This window comes from Cyclopterus lumpus, chromosome 19, assembly GCF_009769545.1.
Source record: "Cyclopterus lumpus isolate fCycLum1 chromosome 19, fCycLum1.pri, whole genome shotgun sequence".
Taxonomy (NCBI): Eukaryota; Metazoa; Chordata; class Actinopteri; order Perciformes; family Cyclopteridae; genus Cyclopterus; species Cyclopterus lumpus.
Genome location: NC_046984.1, coordinates 8,694,782 through 8,721,809, shown reverse-complemented (window position 1 = coordinate 8,721,809; position 27,028 = coordinate 8,694,782). Strand labels below are relative to the sequence as shown.

Sequence of the window (27,028 nt, the reverse complement as noted above, 5' to 3'; positions counted from 1 at the left end):
TTTTGGCAGTGTTAACAGCGGTGTAGAGTATGTTTTTAATAAAGACCTGCACCTTGCCAGAGCACAGTGTTGCTGGACTGTCTCAGACGAGCGTTAACTCTCGCTGCGAGGCTCGCATCTATTTCAGAGGAATTAAACAGCCTTGTCACTGTTCTCTCTCTGTTTAACCTACATGTTCATCTGCCAGACGTGCCTGACAGCACCAGAGCCTGGAAGAATCTCCCAGCAGGCCCGGCAGCACACGGGCCGCACCATATTTAGTCATCCAAAGTCCAGACACAGACCAATGCCGTCCTCCACCTTAATCTGTCTCCACTCTCTGTTTCTCTCTCCATCTATCCCCCTCTCATGTTGTACTTCCCTCCCTCAATCTCGGTCACTTTTCCTCTCTCTCGTACGGCTTCCATCCCCACTCGCCCTCCATCGAGTCGTTTCTGCTTTATCGCTGTCGTGCCCCTCACTGTTTCTCCCCCCCTCGCGTGTCCCTCTTTTAGTTCTTATCTACTCAAACTCGTCCTTCCTTGTGCCTGTTTATCCTCTTTTTAGTAGATTCTTGCCTTTAAAAGAAATTACAAACAACTTTGGAACTTTCTCTCACTCCCTCAACAACATGCCCATCAAATACTAAGTCTGAATAATTCCCTCTCTTCGTCTTTTTTCTTTTCCCCCCTCACCTGTCATAATTCCCTACCCCCCTTCTTCCCTCTCAGAGCCTCCCCACTGTCTCTTTTCTTGGATGAACATGCTGCTGATGGAAGCTGGGTCTGGATGCTAATGAGTTGCTAATTCTATCAGCCGCCTCTCCATGCCCTCCCCAGTGGGTGTCGGGGCGGCCAGCTTTACCAAGGCCAGCCTTTTGATGGAGTGCCTGGGCTGATGAACTCCCTCCTGCGTGCCCACTTTAACCTCCTCGTCCTCACACACATGTCATTGATCAATGTCCTTATCCGTCCTGGCAAGGCCAACTCTTCCTCCAATCATTTATGAGCTGGCTCATTCCCTGCAATCTATTTTTCACATGTTAAATATTGTAATGGCAATACGTTTTTTCAATAATGTTTTAATGTTCAGGTCTTCAAATCTTCCCCGAAGTGGCTACTTCGAAACTTGTCGGGAAAATATACACTTGTGTCTTTATCCCACGTATAGTTACGAAGCAGGAAAGTTTGAAAAGACTTCTTAAATTGTGTGGAGCTGTCTTCCGTTTTCTAGGATTGACATAAGAAGCAGTTGTACTTCTACTTTCTTTCTTCCTCACTGTCTTTTGTGCTCTGTATAATTCCCTCACACTATTTTCCTTTAACACCCAATCTGTGCTTGAGAAGAGGCCACATGGCTGGGTTTAAGCACTTGAGCACAGAAGAGTGGTCCTATTTACCAGGCCACTGGGCCCTTTTTGAGGATTGCTAGCTCAGGACCCCTCACATAAGAAAAGAACGAAACTTTTGTTTTTCCCGACTCCTCTTAAATCCGTCTGTCTGCCTTCCCCGCTTGACTGAAGTGGGTACAGAGGTGGCCTTTTGTTCTACCAAGATGAAGAGGGATGCTGTAGCATACGAGGGAGGGTGAGAGTGAGAGGAGGTGGGTGGGATTCATTGTAATTTAATAAATACCTTGCAAAGAGGGTTGGGGTGCCTTCTCAACCCTTCAGCTGTCTATTTTCAAATGGGGCTCTTCTGGATTTGACACCCAGGGAAGTAAAAAGGGGATTAGGGAAGGAAAAGCCTCAGGCTATAAACATCTCTTTCTCTGTCTTATTCCCCCCCCACCCCCCGTCCGCCCCCACCCACCCACCTCCCACCTCAATCCTCTCTCTTTGGGGCCGAGAGGCCCCTCGTCTAGCTGTGAGCATATGAATGATGTCATCCAGGTACCATATCTTGACCCAGAGATTTAGAAAGGCTTGAATGGAGTCTCATAGCCTCAGTTTTTCTAATGCGGAGAATAATCCTCACTTTTGGTGAATTTTCTGGTTCAGTGAATGAACATAATGCTGTCTCCTCCAAGGTCGGCCCTGTGGAACAATGGTGTTGCTACGGTTCATTTCCTGTCAAATTCCCTGCAAAAATCAGTAAGAGCTTGAAAGTAGAGCCATGTCTTCGTATAAAGAAATAGTTCCCTTTTTCTCTCTGGACACTCTCTCAAAGCAGAGGTTTGACTGGGGTCACACACGGTCCACTGCTTTGCAGCATGACCAGGGATTATAGGGTGACTTCTGTCATGCTGCTCAAGCATGACCAGAAGGCTTGGCCAGTTTTGACCTGAATGGAAGTACTGAATGAGAGGCCGGCATTAAAATTCAGGATGCAGTCACTTGCAGCCACTAATGTCTCTCTTTAAATGGTCACATCCTTTCTCTCGGGGCCCCTGTCTAACTGTCTTATCCTTTGGCAGGCTTTTAGTCAATGAAAACATTCACTTGTACAGTACAAAAAGTACCATTACATTTCCTTTCTCAGTGCAAATATAATTTGATTTCGAAGATGCACACTTGTTATGCAGTAGAATTAGATCAGCGTCACTTTCTATTTCATACCCTATTATGGTAAAAGTATCTTCTATGACGTTGACCTTTTGTTTCTCTCTCTTACAGGAAGGACTCTGGTCGGCTTGCAGTGAAGGGTCACTGAGCTCAGACACTCTGCTTCCACTGACTCACAATTATACACACGCGTACAACTTCACGTTTACACACACGGACTCTTGGTTACACACACCAAGACTCATCCGTGCAGAAACGCAGGCACACACACTCGCACGCAGGACCTCTGAGCAGGATGAGGCAACCCTGGAGGTGCCTGCTGGCCCTGTGCCTCCTGGCATGCTCGGCTTCCACCCACAGTGTCGCCAATCCCTTCGCAGGGCAGCAGACCCCGCCAGACCCTTGCTACGATGACACCGGCGCAGCCCGTCGTTGTATCCCCGAGTTTATTAACGCTGCCTTCGGCAAGGAGGTGACGGTGTCCAGCGTCTGTGGCCGGCCTCTGTCCCGCTCCTGCAGCGTGGTGGAGCGGGGCGACGATCGGCCCTCTGTGCGCACGTGCCAAATCTGTGACGCAGCTGACCCTCGCCGTGCCCACCCTGCTTCCTACCTCACTGACCTAAACTCAGCGCACAATCTCACCTGCTGGCAGTCGGAGAATCTGAACACCTCGCCGCACAACGTGACCCTCACCCTTTCACTCGGCAAAAAGTTTGAGATCACTTACGTCAGCCTGCAGTTCTGTTCCCCACGACCCGAGTCCCTGGCCATACACAAGAGCATGGACTACGGCAAGACCTGGGTGCCCTACCAGTTCTACTCCTCACAGTGCCGGCGCATGTACAATCGGCCCAACAAAGCATCCATTACCAAGCAGAACGAACAGGAGGCTCTCTGCACAGATGGCCACACTGACCTCTACCCGCTGTCTGGAGGACTCATTGCTTTCAGCACTCTGGATGGACGGCCCTCCGGAAAAGACTTTGACAATAGCCCCGTCCTTCAGGACTGGGTGACTGTCACTGACATCCGCGTAGTCTTCAGCCGGCCCCAGCTGCCCCGGGAGCTGGGACTGGGTGCCGGAAGCAACAGCGGAGGGAGGGACGATGACCCCATGGCGGTGACAACAACGCTGCCTACTTATTTCTATGCAGTGGGAGACTTCCAGGTGGGTGGGAGGTGCAAATGCAACGGACACGGCTCGCGCTGTCTGAAAGACAAGGAAGGCAAACTGGTGTGTGACTGCAAGCACAGCACAGAGGGACCTGAATGTGACCGCTGCAAGCCCTTTCACTACGACCGACCGTGGCAGAGGGCCAATGCCCGCGAGGCCAATGAGTGTCTGCGTAAGTCTTTCCCTCTATCGGTCGTTCTTCATGTGCTTTTAACATGTTTCAGTTGATGTGATGTGGAACATACTGTAGATTTCTCTTTTACCTGCAAACAATACAGACAATTTCTAAGAGTTTACATATAGCACAACAGATCTTCTGAAAGGACACACGATGGCTCTATGAGTGAGAGGATGAATAACCCAGTCGTTAGCGAAATATCCTTTAGCTGTTTTTATAACAGTTCATTGGCCACTATAAACGCAGCCTGCAAATGTAATCTGTTGAAACCCGCGCCTTCCTCAGCCGCACAATTCTTAGCTCAATGAGTGAGTGGAAATTAAGAAATGATTTGAAAATACACGTTGTTTATTTCTTTGTTGGTTAAAGTCATGACCTCTTCACCGTCCGCTCTCAATATGAGGACATCAACGTAACATCCTGACCTGTGTTTGACTGGTCAGAGGGGTAATTCGGAGTCTTGCCAGAACAAACCGGATAGGTTTGTGTTCGTACCGGTGAGGAGTTCTGGTAACACACCGTGGTCGAACTTGCAACTTTGGCAACGTCTCTCAAAACAAGAAGCCCATCCCTTTCCTTGCGTTTCCCATCAGCCCCTTCTATTTACCCTCGCTCACTTGAGAAACAGCCCAATTCTTAACAAAATCATGATGATTTTTCACGAGCAAGTCTAAACAGCGGGTGACAACAGCGCGAGTCATTGGCACAGCGCTACAGCTAAGTCATCCAAGAATGTTTTTTGGCAGTGTTATTTGGCTTTACCGCAAGACATGCTCTGTAAAAGTCATCCAGACGTACTCTGAAAGCTTGCCACGTCAAATTAGAGCAATTTCTCTGGCAATTTTTTTAAAATGTAAATTGATTACATTTGTACTGCATTAGGCTTTAATGTGAGATTTGGTGTGTATATTAATTTAATGGATACACAAAGGTTTTAGACATATGCCATGTTAGCCATGTTTTCAGCAGGAATATGTTCTCTAATATGTGGATGTTTCTTTGGTGGTCATTTTAACAGCATTTATGTGTTAAATAGACATAGGTGGAACTTAATTCAGGTCAATTTTGCTTGTCAGAAAAATGTGTTAGTGTAGGGAAAATTAAACCATTTTAGAAACCACTGTCCCTATTTTAACCTTTCCCCGTAATTAAATAAAATTACAACAGGAGAGAAAAAAAAACAGGAGCAGAACATTGGAAAACGGTGTATATTTTTTTAACATGTTATAATTGCCCTCTGAGCTGGCATTAGATCATATTTAGCATTGAACAGTGACAGATTTGTTTAAAAGCGACAGAGAGTGACAGAGCCAGAAGAGCAAAGCCAGTTTAGCCTCGGACCAGCCGATGAAGCCAACATTCCCTCTCTCTGTCGTCTGAAACCTCTCGGGCCAACACTACCTTACTTTGGCTACTCCTCTATCCTTGACACCCTCACTTACTCTGCTCTCGGAGACGAGCACACACTCACACACACTACGCACCAAGCTCCTTCCACAACAATATCCTGTGAATCCCTCAGTGTTTTCTTGCTCATACGTTTGCACACGCCCTCTTTCAAATGTCCCGTAGCTGTTTCCGAAATGTTACACCCGTTTCCCGTGGAGCTCTTCTCGGCAGGATTAATATGTCACTTCCATCCACAATTCCTGGACTAAACAGTCTGGCTGCACTGGCCAACTCTGATGACCTAATCCCAGTGTTGATACGGCGCAGTGAAAGCCTTTTGCAAGTTGCACGCTATACCTGATCACACATCCGGACAAGCCAAAAAGTCTGTCCCAGATGTCCCCAATTTTATGTTCCAAAGACCTCTTTACAGCTTATTCCGGTAGAACTGGTTCCAACATATCCTCAAAGTAGCAGGACGGCCTTTAAAAAAAGTCTCCCTAGTGTATATTAAAACCCGTTCTTAAAATGCATCCCTTGTTGATTCCTCCGCTTTCTTTTCTTTCTGATGCGGTGCACAAAAGAAAGCGGGCTGCCGTGGGAGCCACTGTGGCAGCGAGTTATAAGTATTTAGCCTTGGCAAGTGTGTAAGAGGGGCAAGTTAGAGATTCAAGCAGTCCCTTAGGTGTCACATGAGCTTTCGTGAGGCCCTGTGGGTGTTCGGGTTAGAGGTAGGGTCTGAAGGGGCTGGGCTGAGATCATGATCCTTTGTGTGGTGGTGACGGGGTTAAGCTGACGGGGAGATGGCTTGTAGGTAATGAGGGATTCAGAGTCGGCAGATGTAGAGCCAAATCAATAGCTGTTTCACGGCCTGGCTCAGAGTCTGTCAATCCTTGAGAAAGCATGTGCCTGGTAGCCAATTTCACCACTTATTCACACATTATTGTTAAGATGCCTTTAAGTTGTGCTCCCACTCCGAGCAGTCTTGACTTTAATCTTTACCCTGCACTACAAGAACATTGATTCTAACAGGCTGGTTTGATTGTTTGCTGGTCTTACTAAATGTTTGCCATGCGCCGTGCCAAGATTACTGTATGCGCTCTTGGCAAGCTTGTGTATTGTCTCCAGACACAAGCCATGCACGCACACGCCCCATCTGCCGCCTCCCTCGCTATGAATTCTGCCTCGAGACATCGGTTTACAAATCCCTGCTCTAGTAGTCAGAGAGGGCAGCCTCGTAAAGGAGCGTGTCTGTTTGTATTGAGGGAGACATGACGGAAAAAGCTGTGATTTATCTGCCCGGAGTTTGAGCCACAGGACAGAATGAGGAAACAGATGGATGAGAGCTATTTGGTTACTTGTTGTGATGGAGTATTGGCTTTTCTGCTGGCTTGGTCGATGCCGAAATGTAAATACTTTGTTGACTTAAAAATGCGAGACAGTGTGTCATGCCATAATAGAGTCAGCCAAAGTCACTGCATAAGATGAAGTGGCCTCTTGTGGAGTCAACGACAATGTGACATCCTGAGTAGATGATGCTTTATGGCGGTGTAGGAGCTCTCTGCTCTCGGCCCTGTTTGGCTGCGGCACCAAGCTGTTCTATTCTTCATCCCTCCCTTGGCCTCGTTGGTACTCAGCCTGCAGAAAGTCTAGAGTACTGCTGTGGGACGCTACGAGCTCAGGGCCAGACACCATCCATCCCTAATGGACCAGTCAGGCCTGGTCTGCTCCCAGTGTTGCTCCAGGCCCACTGGTATGCATTCATAGCATTAAACACAGAGGTCATATGAAGGCTGTTTGAATAGCCATTTGGGCTAATTTGACAGAAATGCAGGTGAGCGGTTAGTTGCAGAGCTGGGTGTTCCTGCTCTGCTGCAATGTCTGGGCGTGTTGAATGTTTTTAATAGTAGGTTTTGACATATTGAGTCCAATGGGGAATGAGTGATATGATATTCTGTTTTTGCACACGAAGAGTTTCCTTTCAAATGAATTCAATCAACCAAATAAGTATTCACTGTAGACCCTCATTTTACACCAGTCCATGTCATCACCTGAAGGAAATTCTCACTATTTAGGTTTCACGTCTAAAAAAGTTATTGCTCGTTACATAATATATGTTATTAGAGCATAGTCTCCCAAACTAATGAACTGGAAGCAGAACAGTAATATGTTGAAGTCTCGTCAGGACCCTCTCAGACCTTTTGTGGGGGCTTGTGGTTTTTGGTGGGCTCAGCCTTGGTTTTTTGGAAACTATTATACTACTAAAGCTGGAATTAAGGGGAATTTGACAGATGGGTTTCTTAGGGAACGCAGTTCGGATCCAACATAGGCGTGTGTGTGTGTGCGTGTAGGTGTGTGTAGGTGTATGTGTGTGTGTGGCCAACATATGCTCAGGAACAGGACTTAATAAGCCCTCAGATCTGTACGGAGCTGTGGAAACTCTGAAGACCACAGAAGCACAAACAAAAATTTCTCTCTCGTTATTTCACCTTACCAATGAGGGGCAGATGGTTTGTTGATACCAATTAGAATTTCAAAAAAGGCCTCCACCCTTTCACACCATTTCCCCCCCTCCACATCTCCTACATGGACAAGCAGAGGTCAGGCCCGTGTTCCAGTCGTACAACTGATTTGTCAAGACACTTCTTCATCCCAGTGATCGAGAAATGACCTCAGTCCACGCGTGAAACCATGGCACAGTTTGTGAGTCTGCATGCGTTGGATAACATGAACAACCCCACACATTGTAGGTTCTCAATCGTGGCATGAAGAGGAGCAGGATCTGTGTTCTTCCAACACAGTGTTGTTGTGCCTTGGCTAGAACAATGGTAACTTCACTGGATTGCTTTGAATTTCCAAATTGAACCCTGAGAATCGGGCACACAGCAGCTAGCTGAAATGTAGAGGGCAACATGATATGGAGCTCAGTGAAAGGCCCAATATAGACGGGTAAGGATGAAAAAAGCCAGAGCTGCCTCGATATTACATGTATGTGCCTTGTTCCTAATTTCGCTAATTGACCTAAAGACCCTCCCACCTCCGCCGCCTGTCGCTGGAGGCTAACAAGGAACCGACACTTCAATTACCTACAGCGGGACACACAAATGAGCAGGCAAGGTTTGTGTGTGTTGAAGGGGGGGTGGGGGGGTGAGCGAAAGAAAGTGATTTTTAAAAAGAAACCTCCTGTGCTTTTAAATAATTACACAGCAGAGGAATGTTGTTCTAAAATCAACAGCCCTATGAAATGATGCCTCTGGGGTGGTTAGCGTGAGACGCAGGGGCTGCTGGAATAGCGAGGCCAACAAACATGAGGTGTGTTGGTGTGTGTGTGTGTGTGTGTGTGTGTGTGTGTGTGTGTGTGTGTGTGTGTGTGTGTGTGTGTGCGTGTGTGTGTGGTGCGTTTGAAGCAAGAGTAACCTCCTTTATCTGGCTTAGCCAACAGGGTTTTGTCCAGTTGATTGGTTTGTACTGTAGCTTTGCTCTTTGCTTTTATTCCCTCTGTCAGTATTGCAACTTTGGTCCTTGGCCAATCCACAAGGGATTCTGGTTCCATGAAGCCACCCGTAAAGGCTCTCTGGCAAGCAGGGAACACGGTGAAACAAATGTTAAGGACAGCACAGTGTCAAATAACAATGTCAGCCGGGTTAAAGCGCTGGATCGCTCAGAAATGCTCCGCGGCTGCCTTGAGGCTGTATGTGTGTGTGTGTGTGTGTGTGTCCGCGCATCTCCTTGCATTTGTGCATTAGCGAGAGGCGCATGTAACCTAGAAGTGTGATGTGGTGTTTCATCCCTGTGCCAAAGCAAACTGGTGGAGCTGCTGCGTGCCCACCCTGCTCTCCCTACAGGCCCCCATCGACTCTCCCCCACAGATGGTAGCAATCACCTCCTGAGGTGCCCGTCACCGCCGGCCCTCTCTTCCCCCCGATCCTTTATGTAACTGACTCTTGTCAAAGACTAACCCTCTGAATGGACGTTTTCCCTTCCGCCACCTCTTCTTTTATTTCATATAGATTTCTCTTTTTGCTGAAATCAGCCTTCTTTTTCCTTCTCTCATTGAATTCTCAGTTATTTTGGTAATAGTTTGCTCCTTCTTTTATGCTGTCGCAGGCCTCTGTGATCTGTTGCCTGAGAAAACATGTGGTTTTGCTGGTGGCAGCAAGATTCAGAGGCTGTTAGGAGAACATTTTTTAACAATGAGTGTGTGATAATTGCTTTGCTCCCTTTTAACTGTGGTTTGTCTGACTGAGGCTGTCACGGTCGCAGTCATTGTATTCCAAATCATACTGTATGTATGTGTCTCTGCTCACGTTCAAGTATTTGAAATGTTACTGTATGGCAGTTTCCAATCGCAGTTTGAGTAATAAATAACGGCTTAAGTAATTCCTGACAAATTAACGGGGCGCTGCGCCGTATCATGCCATCTGTGGCTCTGAGAAAAAGACCCCAATGATGTCATCAGGGTAATCTCGAATTGGGCTAACTTCAAATAAAAAGATGACATGGTGTTTGTTACTGGAGAGCCCAGCTTCTTACTTTTTTCCTCACATTTGACCTTCCACTGTACTGCTCCGGGTGACCCGTCATCAGCCCAGGACTCTTCTGCTTCCTGTGTGTCACACGCTGAACCGAGACAAACATTAGGATCTTTTTTTTTTCTCTGCAATTCTACTGTCATTTCTGGCCGCAGTGGTGAATTTCCACAGTAGGTTCCATCTGTCACTTCTATTTCTAAACCAGTCCGGGCATTGCATGCATCGCCCAGACTGGACCTCACGGCTGTGTATGCCAAGAGTCATGGCACAAGTACATCTGTTTTACCTTTTTGGTTTGTACTGATTCGCCGTGATAATTTGATTGCTCAACAGTCGTCCACTTTTGCTCCTTTGATCCGGACTGCAGGAAAAAGAGCAACCGAGGCAGACTGAGAGGGAAGGCAAAGGGGGAAGACAGATAACAGTGTTTAGATGTGGGGAAGTGGACCGGAGAGAGGGAACAGAGCTAAAGACTCAACTCACCACTGACACCAGCCCAGCCCCCCCCCCCCCAACATGGCAACCCTCCAGCCTAATCTCGTTAAAATCTTTCTTTCTTTGCCTGACGCCATCCAGAGAGAGAAACGGGAGATGGAGGAAAGGATGGACAAGAGAAAGGGTTGGGGAAGGAAACAAGCCCAAGGAAGGAGAGGCAACCAGTGAGAGTATTCAAGATGGGGTCTTATGAAAGTAAGAGGAGAGAGGGGGGGATGGAGGCTTAGGGAAGTTGTGGGAGAGGAATTAAGGAGACTCTTAGTTCAAAAGGGCTCCCAAGAGCCGGCTCTTAAGCCCACGACGTGATGCTAACCGCGGAAACCAGTGGAGGGCGGGGAGGGTTGAGACACGGTGTCGAAGCTCGGAGTAAAAGACGCCTATAAGGAAGAGAAGCAAAGAGCAACTGGTTCTGAAGGGGCTTTGTTACAAAGAGGTACTGCATTCGTCATAGCACGGCCCACGTAAGACACACCGCAGGACTAGTTCTTAAATCTTTGTCTCAGCTTGTTGTCCACAGCTCATTAGAGCCGGCGGCGTTTAAGTCTCTCTTTTTGTTTCACTTTATTTTGCATCTTTGTTATTTGATCCATGTCATTTTGTGAGCAGTTACTACCACTTGAAGAAGTGTGTGTGTGTGTGTGTGTGTGTGTGTGTGTGTGTGTGTGACCACAATGTAGACTGCCTTGGCTCTAATGAGGAGCTAATTAACCGGGTGTTCCCCCCCAGTGCCCTGAGCAGGTGGCTGGAGCAGCCAGGCGGAACTCAGTCCAAACACACAGACTCTCAGCGAACACACACACACACACACACACACGATTGAAGGGGCCCATATAGCAGAGCCTGTTTGGCCAGGCGGAGAGGGCACCCAAGGGGGGCTGCAGCAGGTCTGGACCGCAGCCTGGGCCAGGAGGGGAGAAGAGGTGGTGGGCGAGCGGCCCCTTCGATTTTCAAGAACCAATTTTAGCCGTGGGATTTTAGTTTTGCACAGGCATCCAAAATCAATTGGCTGTGCATACCGGCTTGGCTTTGGTGGAGCTAATGGAAAAATGAGGTTAGGTTATTTATCCCTGACATGTGGAGGGGAGCAGAGAGGCGGTGTACTCCACAAACACACTTGCATTTTATTTGTTTAGAGCAGTCTCCACGGTCTAATTTGTCATAGCAGACATGACAGACCAGTCCGTGAGCTTGTTAAGAGCACATTTACTTGTTGAGGAACCTCTTATGAAAGCTGAGGTGGAACAGCGGTGTGTTATCCTGTCAGTCCACCTTACCTGAAATATTCCCTACTTTTAACTGTACATTTATTCTTCTTTTTTTTTTTACCTGTACTGAAGTAAGCAGAAGTATAATCCAAAAACTGAAATGTGTGCAAACTGCGTAGAGGAAGATATTGGATCAAAACAAGACTCCAGCAGTTATTTCACCAACATTTGGTGCCGTTCATTTCATTTTGAAGTGGTGCAACTCTACTCTCTACTCTAATATTTTCCGAGGGGTTTCTTGCCATCCCCTCCTTTTTATTTTTGTTGCAGCATCCCTCTGTTTGCCAAGCCCGTTGCTTGTGTTTGTTGTTTGATTTCCACGACAACGCGAGGATCCAGATTGATGTATCCTCAAAATTGGACACTGACCCATAAAGGAGCGGCGCTTACTGGAGGATCTGAGTTTCTTTGCTGACTCTCCACCACCCACAGAACACTGACGTGTCGGGTTTGTTCCTTTTAACAGATAACAATTAGTGAGTGTGTGTTGTTGCTGCACACTAGTGAGGCTTTGGTGTGTTAATGAATTGAAAAATGGCCTTCAACAGTGTTTAGTTATACCCGCTGAGCCTAATTTGGGTGAGGGGGGGATCTGCAGTGGTGGGGGGTATCATGGTTGTGTGTGTGTGTGTGTGTGTGTGTGTGTGTGTGTGTGTGTGTGTGTTCACAAGCACTTCAAAACAAACCCATAAACATTCCAGGATTGTTGGGCAGCTGCAGCGCCGAGCTGAAGTTAACTGCACACAGTACAACATAGAAAACACACAAACACACACACAGGAACACATACACTTGAGTGCTTTTTGCTTATTTATTTTTCTCAGTAAACCTAAGATCACATTTTCATTCATGTTTTTTTTCTTCTCTTTTTTTTCCCCCCAATACCAAAGTGCTATTTCTGTCACTACCTCTACCTGTCTCACACACACGTCTGGCTGTTGTTAAAGCCATCCCTGCTGCACATGCTAAACCATTTAAAGGTTAGATTCTGGAGCTTTCTTTACATTCTCCACACTTGAACATATCCTCCTCACTTCAGACTTTGTTGGCCGATCTTGTTGCAAAGCGGAGAATCGGAAAGATGCCGTCGGTACTTCAACATGTGATCCATCGCTTTCATGTTCTGCTGCAAGGTGTTAATGGACACAAGTGCTCACAGCTGTGTGTGTGTTTGAGACGCTTGATCATAATCACAGCCCCCCCCCCCCTCTCAACTCATTCTTGCCCCGGCCGCTCACCGGAGCTGGTGTGTTCTTTGTCACATTCCCTTCATAGGAAGTCGGGCAGGCTCTGTAGTTCACATGCTCACACACTAGATACACACACACACACACACACACACACACACACAGATTATCACGAGTTTGATGTGTGTTTACAGTTCAAACTTACTTACTAATACTTAATACTTAAGAATTAGAAAAGAGCGTCGTTTTTTTTGTAAGCATCCCTCGGTATCCGACACATCTCTAGTTTTCTCCAGGGTCAAAGTTCGGGTCGGCCCGGTTCGATCCCCGCTCTCCCCATTAGTTGCATGTTGAAGTGTCCTTGAGCACGACACTGAACCCCCAGTTGCTCCCCGGGTGCTTCACTGCAGCCCACTGCTTCTTGATAACTAATGATGGGTTAAATGCAGGAGGAGAATTTCCCCATCAATCAATAAAAAGTGTAACATTTAAGTTCATGAGAGCGCACCAAAACATACAGCAGTGTCTTCACACAAACAGCGCTGCCTCGATTATGGATCCATACATGAAACGGTATTTCATTAACTGCAGAATTCCATACAAATTGGGCCGAGTAATAACCAGATGGAATTGGGAAACAGTCTGGGAATGTGCGCCCCCCTTTTTTTCCAGGGTCTGAAATCAGGGAAAACTGGACCTCCCCTAACCTGGTGCCAGGATTCCCCTTCAGTGAGGATGGAAGTTAAATATCGTTCACTGCTCGCATATTACTTGCCATAAAAGTCATCCTCCTCCTGCGAGACAGCCACGAGTCATTAACAGTCATTTTAGATCAACTGCAAGGAGCTCATCTAACGCTATACAGATCATTGAGCTCAGTGTAACTGCAGAACTGACCTTGACTGCAGCAGGATGATATTTGTGCTCTCCTTTCTCATGAAAGTTCTTATATTTCTATACCGGCCACAGTATTGCACACAGATTCACATAAAAGCCTTCCAGTCCCTCAGCCAGTCTGTCTTTACTTCTTCCCCATTATTGTGTCTTATTCTCTTCTAAACATCCATTGTTATAGCATTGTCTCAATCACACTCCCACAAGAATAATTAATATCACCTTCTGTCGTGATGCCCTAATAATCCTTCTTTGCTGTAGCTGTTGATATTTTTAGGAAAGCAGCTTTGCTGTTGTTTACCCCTTTCTAATGTATCTGCGGATAACTTTAGGATCCGCGGCAGTCGTCTTTGAAGCCAGGGCCAAGACTTCAGGTCCCAGGTCTGACTCTGATTTAACCAGCAGAGGGTCTGGATCAAACTTTGTTATGCAAACAACGAGGGCAGGTTTCTCATTAGGCCTCTCAAACGCAATCCCAAAAAGTAGAGGGTGAACAGAGTTCATGAACAATGTCAGAGCTGGTGATTGTGGTCTAACAGGGAGGAATCAATGGAAAGACTTGTGAGGCAAAGAGAAGGAAATCAGCTGAAAACTGGGAGGGCCTGCGCAGAGACATAACCTCACTCCCCATGTCCCATATATTGCGGCTCGCCTCATTTAGAAGACAGCTGGCTCGAGCCAGTTCCTTTTCTAAATCGCTCTCGCTTTTAATAGATCTTATAGAAGTCTTTACTCATCAGTGATTCATGAAATTAATGTCTCTCTATCCAGTGATTAATAACTGACGGGCTGAGAAGACCAGAATTCATTAATTATGAAATGGAGAAAATGAGCTCTGCAAATATCACTTTTGATTGATGAGTTCTGTAATAGCAGCCAAGCACCGAGCCGCGGTGTATATTATGAACCACTCTCTACCAAATGTCTGCCAGCTCTCTTATGATTTACATACAGTATAGGAGGCGTACATTTTACTGCAATGCACACTTGCACGTAAACATTTCATCGAAGCGGACTCACACTTGATGAATACTATAAGGATACTTTTACATTCACTCACCTTCACTGATGCGATCACACCACTGACGACTGTCCTCGTCCCTCCCGCAGCGTGCAACTGCAACCTCCACGCCCGCCGCTGCCGATTCAACATGGAGTTGTATAAGCTGTCGGGGAGGAAGAGCGGAGGCGTCTGCATGAACTGCCGCCACAACACCGCAGGCCGCCACTGCCACTACTGCAAAGAGGGCTTTTACAGAGACCTGGCCAGACCCATCACCCACCGGCGAGCCTGCAAAGGTAAAAGTCCCACACAAAAAAAGTGACGCTGTTGAGTGCATTATAGTTAATGCGATGAGTTTATTTTTTCCACAAATCTTTGTTTATTTTTATGTGGTAATCATGATGTTTTCTCTGGTTCTAATTGCTGTGCTGTTTTCTAAACTTCACTTGGCAACCGTGCAGCAACTTTGATGTATTTTCTCCTTGCATCTTTCTGTTGATGGTACTCATTTAGTCTAATTACGTACACGGTGGTGATCACTGCTCATGCAGCACGAAATATGAATCTCTTCTGCTGTCGGAATTAAAGGAATTACCAACCGCTCTATGTTTACAGCAGCTAATGGAAACGTTTCTATGAACAAGGATCCCTTTTGTGTCGCATCAATCATTAAGAGATTAGCAAAAATGAATATTTATTTATATGAACATGTCATGGGTTATTACTTTAAGCTCAGTTTGAGTTTTCATTTGGCAATATGCTGTGCCAAATATTTACAAAATGTTCAAACAAAAGCAGATTGAGACTTTCTTACTCTGCTTTTACTTTAAAGGTTACGATTAGAAACATACACATGGTACATTTTAATAGAAAAATATCAGCATGTCTAACGTGCCATACCATAGCAGAGAGAAACGAATTGATAATATACCCAAAGCTTTTCTGGCAGTCGCACCAAATGTTTCTCCATACCACACACCACGTAATATTATCACTTGACCGAGGCATTTCTCATGGAAAAATGTCTTTACCCTTTAATTAATTCACATTTGCAGTGGATATCTTTCAGCCCAATATTATGCTGGAGGCATTTCTCTACTCCCACTGAACCCATTGCAAAGATAACATCATTATCCTGTACTTGTTGCTCAGCAAAGTATTAAAATCAATTGCAGAGAGAAAGTGTTTTTTTTTTTTATCCTGTTGATCCCGATGAAGGTAAAGAAGCACTTCCAGAAAGTGAGAAACGGCATCAGTGAGAGCAGCCGACGCTCATAGATGTAAAGATGTCCTGGTTGAAAAGTCTCCCACTGGCTTCCGCTCAGCTTTCCTTCCGTAGCCGACCCGAGCGGCTGTAACCGAAACCCACGAGGTTAGAAATGGCACGACGTCAGGCCGCACTTGCCCATGTCAGTTGCGCTGAGACGTTGTGCCATTCATCAAGCGCTGGCAAAAACTCCACAGTTACTTGAATCGCATTCCTTAAAGCTGAAGTCATTTGACCTGTTGCTGCACCAAAACACTGAGATCGGCCTCAATCCTGACGGGAGATCAGGCCTGAGATGTGCGCTCCCGTGTGCAAATTGTTCCCTCCATTTCCTGCAATACCTGGGAGTGTGATGCCACCCCCCCACCTCTCCGGACACTGCAATTTGTCTTTTATCAAAGCCTTATGATCAGGTGGTAAACAGTTTATCCCCCTCCCCCCAACAAAGGGCCCAGATGTGACGGAAATGAAAGTTAACGTCTGAAAAGCCTCTGCTGAGTGTCTGGCTCCATGATTGATCAGAGCAATTCCGCAGCCTTCTAGGAGCTGTCATTTTCCTTTGCCTCGGCCCTCGTTCTCTTTTTCTTTTTTTTCAGAACTCGTGATTGTTTAGAACCATCATCTCCTCTTCCTCCCCAACTTCTGATTTCTTTCCCCCGTGACTCACTACAAGCCTGTAAAACCAGGGTCTTCTTCTTTTGACCATGGCGTCCCTGATTTTTATTTCCCAGCTCCGATCTTTTCCACGTGTTAAGATACAGAGTCAGAGTTGCGGTATGGCTGAATGGGGTCACGTCGGCAATGGAGTTACAACACAGGTGTTTTCTAAAGGCGAGAAAGGAGTTGGGAGGTCTCTGAGAGGACGCACAGGCCATGTCTGTTTCTAATGATATCTGCTCTGTAGGTGGGTGTCTATGCACACTCTGTGGAGTATATGAGGCGGGGTAACCACCTCTCTCCTGCCTTCATCAACACCACTACTTACACGCACACAACACTGCAGGCCTCCTGAAATGCCCAGGCACCGGCCTCTCCACAAGCCCTTTGCTGTGTCACAAGCATTAAAACGGTGGAAGTGAAAGAAACACGGCGATCACCACATGGCCTCGCTGCAATATATGAGCTCTTCAAAATCCAAGGTTTTTATGTGAATCCGAGCCGTACAGCTGGTATCCGTTGACCACAAAGAACATTGATAAAAGGCATTTAAAATGAGCCGGCCAACATAAACCACATTGACCGTACGTCTCAAATGTCTTTCTGAGGATCTGTGGACAGAAAATGTGTTATGCAACCTAATTCTGAGGGTAATTTTAGCTTAGTAATATAGGACCTGGCCAATAGCAGCATCAAATGTGATCCTTGAGGGCGAATAACACCAATTCTCTAACATTAGTATCAAGGTTAGCCAGTAGCTGTGATCTTAATGTGAATCTTAATCTCAGGTGTCCCTGAGAGGGAGGAGCTGCTCAATTGATCTTCTGTTTAGATCCTTCAACATAGCGTTATTATTTCAAACGCTAAAATAATTTTAAAAAATAGTTGTGCACGATTTATTCGTGCATTAGAATTACTTGAATTAACTCATGGGACATTTCTCGTGTCATGTTACACATTTTAAGCTTTTCATTCCCAACTCGTTTCAAACACATAGTTAATATTGTGAATTCAAACAAAACTACTTGGTTAGGTTGAGGAAAAGATCCCGATTAAGGACGTTTGTTACGTAAATTAATATTCAACGTAAATAAGTCAACAGTGGTGTACTTCTTCGACCCAACATCCTCCCTTTCCGCTCTTTATTCGTCAACTTCCAAAGCACTTCTGAGCGTCCATTGCATGAGATGCCACGCAAACATAAAAGCAGAGCAATAACATGCTAAATGACTTTGAATGAAAGTGGCATGTTATTCACTTGTCATGTTGTGAGACCAGGCTTTTTAATACCTATAAGAAATGCACATATTTTCAGACATTCTTTTTCACAATAAAGTAACCAGCAGAACATAACTGGCTGGTTAAAAACAATTTTCCAACCAAGGGCAACCTCTTGCGGATGTGGCAACTGACAATAACTGCAGACAAAAAGCAGTCTTCACAAGAACTTTAGCCCATATGCATGCACACATGCACACATGCATACGTGCACACGTGCACACGTGCACACATGCACACGTGCACACATGCACACGTGCACACATTCACACATGCACAGCGCAACACGAATCAGTTAAACTGAGCCTGTCAAAGGACTACAAATCCCTACGCAGTGGCTGTCACGTCGGCAGTCGCAAAGGCTTGAAAAGTCATCAACCTCTGAGGACGTTTTTACTGCTTCTTAACTGGCCCGAGCCCCAGCACATAAAACTTCAGAAAAGCAGTTCAAGGAGGAGAGCCGGGGGTGGAGATTGACACCACCACCCCCATTCCCAGCCCGTTCAGATCTGGCAGTTGCTGTTTTTCTTTTAAAATGTTCCTGAACATAGTGGACTCTGACAGTAAGCCCAAATGTCTTAACAGCCTATGATTGTTTTTTAAGGGAAGTGAGAACATCTAACATGACTCACATCGTGTTCATACTGATAGGATTGAGTTGATAGCTTGTGCTGTTCACTTGGGGAAACAATGGCCACATGTCTCTGCAGGCATGACAGACCAACTCCAGACTTGTATCAGACAGATCCAATAACGGGGTGGGGGAGGGGGGGGTTATCCCACATGTGCTTTAGACAAATCATTTCACACAAATGAAAGGGGGGTCACAAACTCCAGGAATGACGGAGTTTCTCAAATGGTCCTGTAGTACCTGGTAACAGTGGCAGTGACTGGCGAGGGTGGCTATGGTGGCACAGAGCACCAGACACACAGTGGGGAGACCCTTGTTGGCCTGACCTCTGACATCCTGCCATATGCAGACGTGTATTCTCTTTTGGGTCAGACAGGAACGCTTACCAAGTGTCATCAAAGCTTGAGTTTCCTTGTTGGGGATTTTGCACGGACACTGGAGCATCAGATTTACGTGTCTGAGCACAGCTTCAAACGGAGCCCAGCCACTTCGACATCCGTGGACCGGGTTGGCCTCACCGGAAAAAAAGGCAAACGTGTTTCTGAAGATCTGAGCTGCAGTTAATCCCTCTCCACCCCGCCGCCAGACACAGATGATCACTCTTGGGTCAGTTTCAAACCCTCCCTTTGCCCAGTCAACAGGTGGTAGGGTCCTCAGGCTCTCCTCTCTTGTAGCAGCTAAAATATGTCCGGCGCAAATAAACATTCACAGTTCCGTAAAGTGGTGGGAAGAAACCGTGGCATGTTAGCAGCTGCCTTCTCTGGCAAACCCTGTAAAAACTGTTGGGTTACAGGGTTTTTTCCCAAAGTTTCTTGTCTTTTCTTGATAACCTCGGACAATTACAGCTATCTTGTTACAGTCGAGTCACACTATTTGCTTTAGTCATTTTGCACTATAGTCTGCGCATGTTTTCCAAAGAAATACATGGACAATAAGGAAAGGAGCTGCATGTTCACCTTGTATTTCATGGTTCGTAGTGTTTTTGGCAGCATGTCAGTAGATGGAACAGGAAATTAAACTCTGCATTGTTTTGTTCTGGACAGAGAATGTCAAAGTTGAAGTGAGACCAATCCGTCACACCTCAAGAAGATGTAAAAGTCTTCCATTTGTTTTGATATGTCACTGATGTGTTTGTCTGGCTGGATTGCTGTGAAATGTTAAGTATGTGTTTATTACTCAAAGAACAAATGTCTGTTTATTTAGTGGAGTCGGAGTAGCCACAGTTTGGTTAGATCCACTGTTGTTTATGCTGTTGAGCCAGAGGCTGTGTTTGGACTACACTGACGCACTGTGCCTCTCCTCACTACCCGTTTCTCCTTTCGGGAAGTGATGCTGAAACAGCAGAGGGTGTGTCACCAGGCGGGCACCGAGCAGAGCGGAGAGGGGAGGACACCGTGTGCCTTTCTGGGTCTCCCGACAGTGGTGCACAACACCCATCACCGGGCGCCTTCACGTTCTTTCTCTCATTCACACAAACATACACAGTGTTTCTTCCCGCGGTGTTCAGGGGATCCAAAGCACAGGTGGGAAAGTGCTGCCTCACACCCAACCATTCAGCCCTAATCCATAGCCCGCTGTCTGCTGGCAAACTAACGAATATTACAGGATTGAATCCTGTACTCTGCAGAGACTCGTATCCGAGGAATCCACCATTGTCTTTTGTGTGTGTGTGTAATTTTTGGCAACATGTTTGATGAATCAACATCTAATAAACCTTCTCCCTCCCTCCTTTCTGATATCGCAACCCTCCCTCCCCCCTTCACACTTGTCCCCGACCCCCACCCCCAGCCTGTGACTGCCACCCTGTGGGCGCAGCAGGCAAGACGTGCAACCAGACCACAGGCCAGTGCCCCTGCAAGGATGGCGTCACCGGCATCACCTGCAACCGCTGCGCCAAGGGCTACCAGCAGAGCCGCTCCCCCGTGGCCCCCTGCATCAGTGAGTGACTCAACTGCACGACACTGTCTTCAGTGTTGTAATTTAATCATCTGCACAAAACTGTCCATTGTGAAGAATGTAACATATCAAAAGGCTTAATACATAGTTATAATACAGAAGTGAACTACTCTAAAAGCAGCACATACTCAAACCAGTAAGATTACAGAGTATAATTGAAAGCACACTTCCTAAAGTCATTCTGGCCTTCTGACAGGCACACACAACCCAGACTGCACTGCAAAAATACAATACATGTCTGCATTGCCACTAAAAATGCAATGATAATTTCATAGAGAACAGCCCACGCAAGACTCTGTTTTGTGTGTGTGTGTGTGTGTGTGTGTGTGTGTGTGTGTGTGTGTGTGTGTCGACTACATCAGGTTTTTAATTTCCTGTGACAAACGTGTGGGTACATGCAGGCATGCGTAATCGAGGGCAACTTTCCACCACACTGTGTGCCAGGCGGTACGGTCGCACATTGCACACACTCGCAAGAAAACCTCCACCAAAGCAAACCGTGGCGCCCAGCGCCGTCCTGAGCTCCGCCACACTGTGCCACATGGTGCCACATGGTGCCGTGTTGTTTCCCTCGCATGCTGCTCCAGTAGCAGATGGTGGATGGGCGAGAAGGAGAAAACAACTGTGGTTATGGATGGCAGACCCCACTCATTTGAGTGCCACTGAACCATCCCAGTGAGAACAAGCAGAATTGTGTATGTGCGTTTAAGTACATGCGCACGTTTGGATCCATTCTGACTACCGTTAAAGACAACTGTGTGTGTCAATATGGCCTCATGGTGGGCATCGTACCTCCTATTGAAGGTCCTAGACCCTAAGACAGAACAAAGCCCATTAAGCAGCCAATTAGTATGATGGCAGCAACCCTCATCTGAATGATCCTTTCATCATCTGTCTGTCTTCACAAGATGTGGCCATGAGAGCACACAGACTCAAAGTGGCTTCTAGCAGCTGCGCCTGCCTTTGCAAAGCTCAGTGCCCTTGTTTGTTTTTGTTGGCGGGGTGTCCATAATTTCAGAGACAACTGCAGCCTCCTCCTCCGTCCCCCACCCCCCTGTTCCCCTCCGCCAACACACTCCCACTCGCTCGGTTCAAGCCCTCAACCTCCAAATCCTATCAAAAGCAGATCCTCTGTGTGGATTCTAAGCCTGCGTTCCAGTGACTCTGTTCACGGTAAATGCAGAGGGCCCGTTGTCAGCATTAGCATTTGTATTGGAAAGTTGAATACGGTTGGGAGAGAAGTCCTGGAGGAATTTCACCAGGCACTTTTTAGAGTAGCCAGCGGGCACAGCGAGGGTGGGCTGCATCTGTCTGAAGATCATCCAACCAAGATTGTCTCCTCGCCATCTGTCCATCTGTCTATACATGCCTGCATGGGGATTACACAGCAGTGTTAACCCAGCATCTGTTAGGGGAGGACGATACTAATCTAGTGCAGCCACCTTTCCATTTTAATCAGTGTGCCTCTGATGTATCAAGTGTGCCGACTTTGAATGGATTGACTTCTCCAAACTGGATTATTGGGTGTAGTTGTGGTGCTCCTCTGACCTCCATTTTTTCAGACACTTATCTCAGGATCTTTCAATTCCTGAAACATGACATTAGTTTGTGGGATGCATGGTTTGTTTGAGCCTGTCTTCCCTCTCACCACCAATAAGTAATAAGTATTTCTATCAATGTTCATCTTGCATGTCTTTCTGCAGTGCCCTCTGAGTTTGTATGTGTATAGTTGACAAATGTCACAAACCTACTGTAAGACAACCCCAGTATTTCCTCTTATACGCCTTGGTGAGCAGATACACGTTATACTTCTTAATACTAAGCTTACCCTCTTCATTTTGTTGTGTGTTTATTTATTTATTCACGAAGCCTTCCCATAGTAACTCTTTTAATAATGAATTCAGACATACTTAATTTCTTTGACCACATATGCAGGCATACAGCCAAATCCCTTAGACCATACACCTTAAAGGCGTGGATTTAAGTTTAAGCAGCAAAATGACTTTATATTTCTTGTGCGTTTCAGAAATCCCAGTGGTCAACCCCACAGTTGTGGTGAGCAGCACAGAGGAACCAGCAGGTCAGTATTCGCCCTCTACGCCTCGCCCATAAGCACCACTGCTTTATGAGAGGAAAAAAATACATATTTTTTTTATATTTCTGGACTTGAGTTTTAAGGTGTGGAATAAATATTAATGAAGGGTGGGTCCGTTCTTTTGAAGTTCGGCAAAGAGAACGAGTGCACTGGGACCTGCAGAACTTTTCCATTGTCTTAAAAAGCTGTGTCCCTGGCACGGTTTACCCCAACCGTTAACCTCAAGTTAGTGGAGCCTCGCAGCGCTCGAGAGCCAAGGCCAGCAGATAGGCAGCAGAGGTGATTAGTTCAAGTTTAGCTGGGAGATTTAGTGGATGGGAGAGTTTTGAGGTGTGAAAAAGAGAGTTGGCAAGTGGCTGGTGGGGAAATGTGTTCAGTCTCTCCCTCTAACTGTCCACTTTACGCTCCGGTCAATTACCCCACCCTTATTTTTCATTCTGTGGCTGTTTGATTTGAATGGTGGTGTTGAATTGGAAACGTTGATTCATTAGTGGGTTTATAACATATATCATCACTCAGGCTGCAGATCACGCCCCCCAAGTTGCCACAGATACTCTACCGAGCAAGTCAAAGCACATCGGTTTGTTGTTCAAAAACAGTTTGAGGCCTAATGATATCTACAGTTGAAGGCCAAACACAGTCAAAGAGCGTTGCATTCAGTAACTATAGAAATCCTCATATTAAATCAAATGTTATAGAATGAATACATTGGTTTGAAAAGGTTTGACTTATTTGCTTTCTTGTTATCTTCTTGTCTTAGAGTCTGTTGGGAAAAAGGGTTGTGAACAGGCATATTTAGTCGTGTTTTTTCTTTACAAAATGAACACATTAAACAAAGGAGAGATAACAGATGGGTACCTGTGGACACAGCCAGGTGAGCCGGCCCGCTGGCTTTAGCTGCATATTTAACGCACAGACATGAAAACTATTTTTCAGACTCAAGAAATACTGTGTGTCTTAATATTTCCTTGAATGGAAATATAAATCAATAATAATAATGTCCTCACGATTACTTGGACCTTTGAGCCTTTTTTTAAAAACAAAAAAAATGCACAGTCCAGCTCATTCTTGTGTTTACTTCCCTGGGAAAAAGTTCCGGGGTCTCAGAACAAAAGAGTTGTTGATCGGCAATTCACCTCAAGCTCTACCAAACACACCAGAGCATTTCCCCCCATCTTTCTCCTTCCTAAACTACCATAGAACGAGCTTCAACATCAGAAACCCAAGGCCCCAGAAAGTTTTTGTGTAAGGGGCGGTGGGTGCAATTTGTCCTTGTCATGGCATAGTGAGCGGGGCTCAAAGGACCGAGGGCATCGACAGCCTCTGAGCCCATTGTGAGTATTTTCAGTGGGCCGGTCTTCTGGGTCAGTGGCCGATTCACCGAGAGCCTTTCCAGGTGAACAGCCAGCAGTGAGTGACTCTTCATGGGAAAACACACACTGTCTCCCAGCCAGCGTTTTACCACTGATACCCTTAGGCCAGCCACTGTATACCACGCACACACACACACACACACATACACACACACACACACACACACGATGGCAGTGATCTAATGAAATCCATGCACAGCTCGTACGAATGCATGCCAGTCACAGTTGCAAGCACACTTGCATGATAATGATCGGCACATGAAACCACAAGCTTGCGTATAATGAAAAAGTCCTTAAGCAAGCTACGATATTCATCATCATTTATTTAAAGTATGTGAGAAATGTACAACACACACACACACACACACACGCATCCCTCCACACGTACACCTCTGCAGCCGTCCACATCTACACCTCCACTCATCGTTTTTTTTCACCCTAAAACCTGTCTGCAGGTTATTGGAAGCCGCCATCTGCTCTCTCTTTCTCCCTTTTCTTCCTTGTCTGTCCTCTCTCTGGCTAATAAAATCTCCAGCGCTCTGATATACAGCCAAGCCTCCTGGACATTTTAATGGGCTCCTGGGTCCCCCGTTTCTTTCTCCTCCTTCCATTGCTCCTTCCTAAAAAACCACCAATGCAACACCCCTTCTCTCAACCCCAGAAAGCGTAATTTCTCTCTCTCACGACCGTTTCTTTTAATTGGGGCATTTTAAGTCCTGGAATTTTATTTGGTTTGCTTTGGGAAGCAACGCGACTGAATGGTTTTCCTGTTGAAGGCAATGAGAGGTCTGACCACGGATACCAGTCCAGTTACCACCAGCATGTGGTTTTTCATTTGCATGCCCTGACAATCGAGCAGCGTGGTCAGCTTTTCGTGTCCCCTCACTAAAACTGATTGGAACCATGTTGAAATATGACCCTCCTGGCATTCTCCACATTTTCAGTCTGTCATTTAAATTTTTTTCTTAACTTTGTGACCTTCTCATAGTTTTGTAATTGAAATAAGTGGATGCAAAATTAGACGGTTCATAAAGTCCATTCAAGTACAGTAGAGCCTTCCCAATGATCAACAGTGTCTCTTTCTTGTCACTGCTCCAGTAGCAGTAGTTACCATGAGAACAATTTAAAAACACAACACAGTGCTATACATTGTATCAAGGATATTTATTGCTAAAAAGAGCACTTTCAAAAGGTAATTTGGTTCAGCCTGTCTTTGTTCCCCATTCCCCTTTGCTTCCAGCTTCATGGAAAACGCAGAGAATGATCACAGAGAAGCAAAGCCTTTAAAGTTGAGATGACAAAATACATATTTCAGGATCTCAAAAGAAACAAACTAGGGGAAATAGTAACATGCATGTGCTTTATTTGATGTGACTTCTCTCCAACTCTCGCAGGTCATAGACATATTCAACATCAATTTACAAATAAATTCAAGTATTATCGTCTCATTTGTTATGCAGGTTGAAGGTAACGTTGGTGCCATAGAATGTAGAGATGTGAGGCTGCAGCCAGAGACAATGTTGGTTCAAGTCCCATAGTGAGACATTCAGGGCTGAATTCTTTCCAGTGAAGTTTTCATATTTGTCGACGTGAAAAAAAAGGCTCTCATAGTTACATGACAACTAAACCAAACCAAGGCTGGTTTTAGAGGCAGTCAAGAAGAGATCTGAGAAAGGTCACCGAGCCAAGAGGTCCATTTTAACTGTCACAATCGTAATTATAACACCTCATCCCTGGCTCTATGAATGGTCAGCGGAGGTCATCTGTCCAATGTGTGGTCTCAGTCGTCACGCTGGCAGCCAAGGTCTCTTCACATCCACCCAACCATGACCTGCTTCCTTCGTGCTCTGTCTTTTCTCAAGACCCCCAAAAACATGTCAAACTGAACGCTTGTACTACTCTGGTATGTTTCAACCGGCCTTTGCAGCAGTTTGATGTGGGATTTGTCGGAAGTTGTATTTTAGCGCACAAAAAAACAAACCAAGCTCAATGTTATTCGAGCTGCTACAGTCTCTCGGCACTGTTGAATGTAAGTACAAATATGGTCCAAAGATGTTGACGGGCATGTGCAGAAATGAGCACATACACGTTTTGAGGATTTCCAGTGTGGTCATTGGTGGTTTCACAGCACATAACAGTTTACGGGGTTTTGTCACACTTTGCATTGCAGATGTGGTGCTGCTGCTACAAAAGCACCACATAATACACTATGAAACCTCAAATGCAACCTTATGACGAATCAAATTTCAAGTGTGTAAGTGTCCCATTATGTGTGTAATATGAGTGTCAGTAAGTGTTGTGAAGTTGCAGCCTGAGTGACGGTTGTCTGTGCTATTTCTGCAGATTGTGAGTCCTATTGTAAACCAGTGAAGGGCAACCTGAAGATCAACATGAAAAAATACTGCAAAAAGGATTATGGTAAGAGAAGGATTCATTATCTACCATAATTATTGAATGTGCTGTGTTTGGAGTATTGGCCTGAGTGTGTTCTCATGAATGTGTCCTCAGCGGTGCAAGTGAACGTGCTGGACATGGAGACGGTCGGGGACTGGGCGAAGTTCTCCGTTAATTTGGTGTCTGTGTACAAGAGCCGCGGCGAGCCCTTGAAGCGAGGCGACAACATCCTGTGGGTACACATGAAGGACCTGGCCTGCAAATGTCCCAGGATCCAGATGAGTAAGCGATTCTTGGTGATGGGCGGTAGCGACGGTGGAACGGGCACAGGGACGGGTCCGGGTGTTGGTCCCGGCGGTGGCTACGCCAGTCCAGGGGCGGAGCCCGTGGGCCTAATGGCCGATAAGAACAGCCTGGTGATCCAGTGGAGGGACGTTTGGACGAGACGTCTGAGGAAGTTCCAGCGCAAAGAGAAGAAGGGGAAGTGCAGCAAAGCGTGATGGGAAAGCACCGGTCTTCCCTACCCCTCCCTCCATCGTCCAGCTTCGTGAACCCTTACCCCGCGATCTCCCTTTCATCCCCTTGTCTTCCCCATCACAGGAACAGTGCACATTAGAAAGACTGCATGTTTTAAGGACCACGTTTTGTGTATATTGTATAATTATTTTCCCTTTTTTATTTTTCAAGGTTTGTCTTTGCTATGTCAGTTGTCTTTTTTTTTGTCCAATTGGTTTGCCTTAAAAAGGGACCATTAAAAAGGGTATGAAGTGTAGACAAA

General features: G+C 46.1%; 1 protein-coding gene across 1 annotated transcript; it reads left to right on the top strand.

Moving 5' to 3' along the window:
* Window positions 1–2,777: 2,777 nt before the first annotated feature.
* ntn2 (netrin 2) lies at window positions 2,778–26,750 on the top strand. The gene is made up of 6 exons (XM_034558860.1): window positions 2,778–3,828; window positions 14,707–14,895; window positions 20,221–20,370; window positions 22,415–22,468; window positions 26,200–26,274; window positions 26,365–26,750. The coding sequence occupies exons 1-6, from the start codon at window positions 2,778–2,780 to the stop codon at window positions 26,748–26,750; spliced, it is 1,905 nt and encodes a 634-aa protein (XP_034414751.1).
* The last annotated feature ends 278 nt before the right edge of the window (window positions 26,751–27,028 follow it).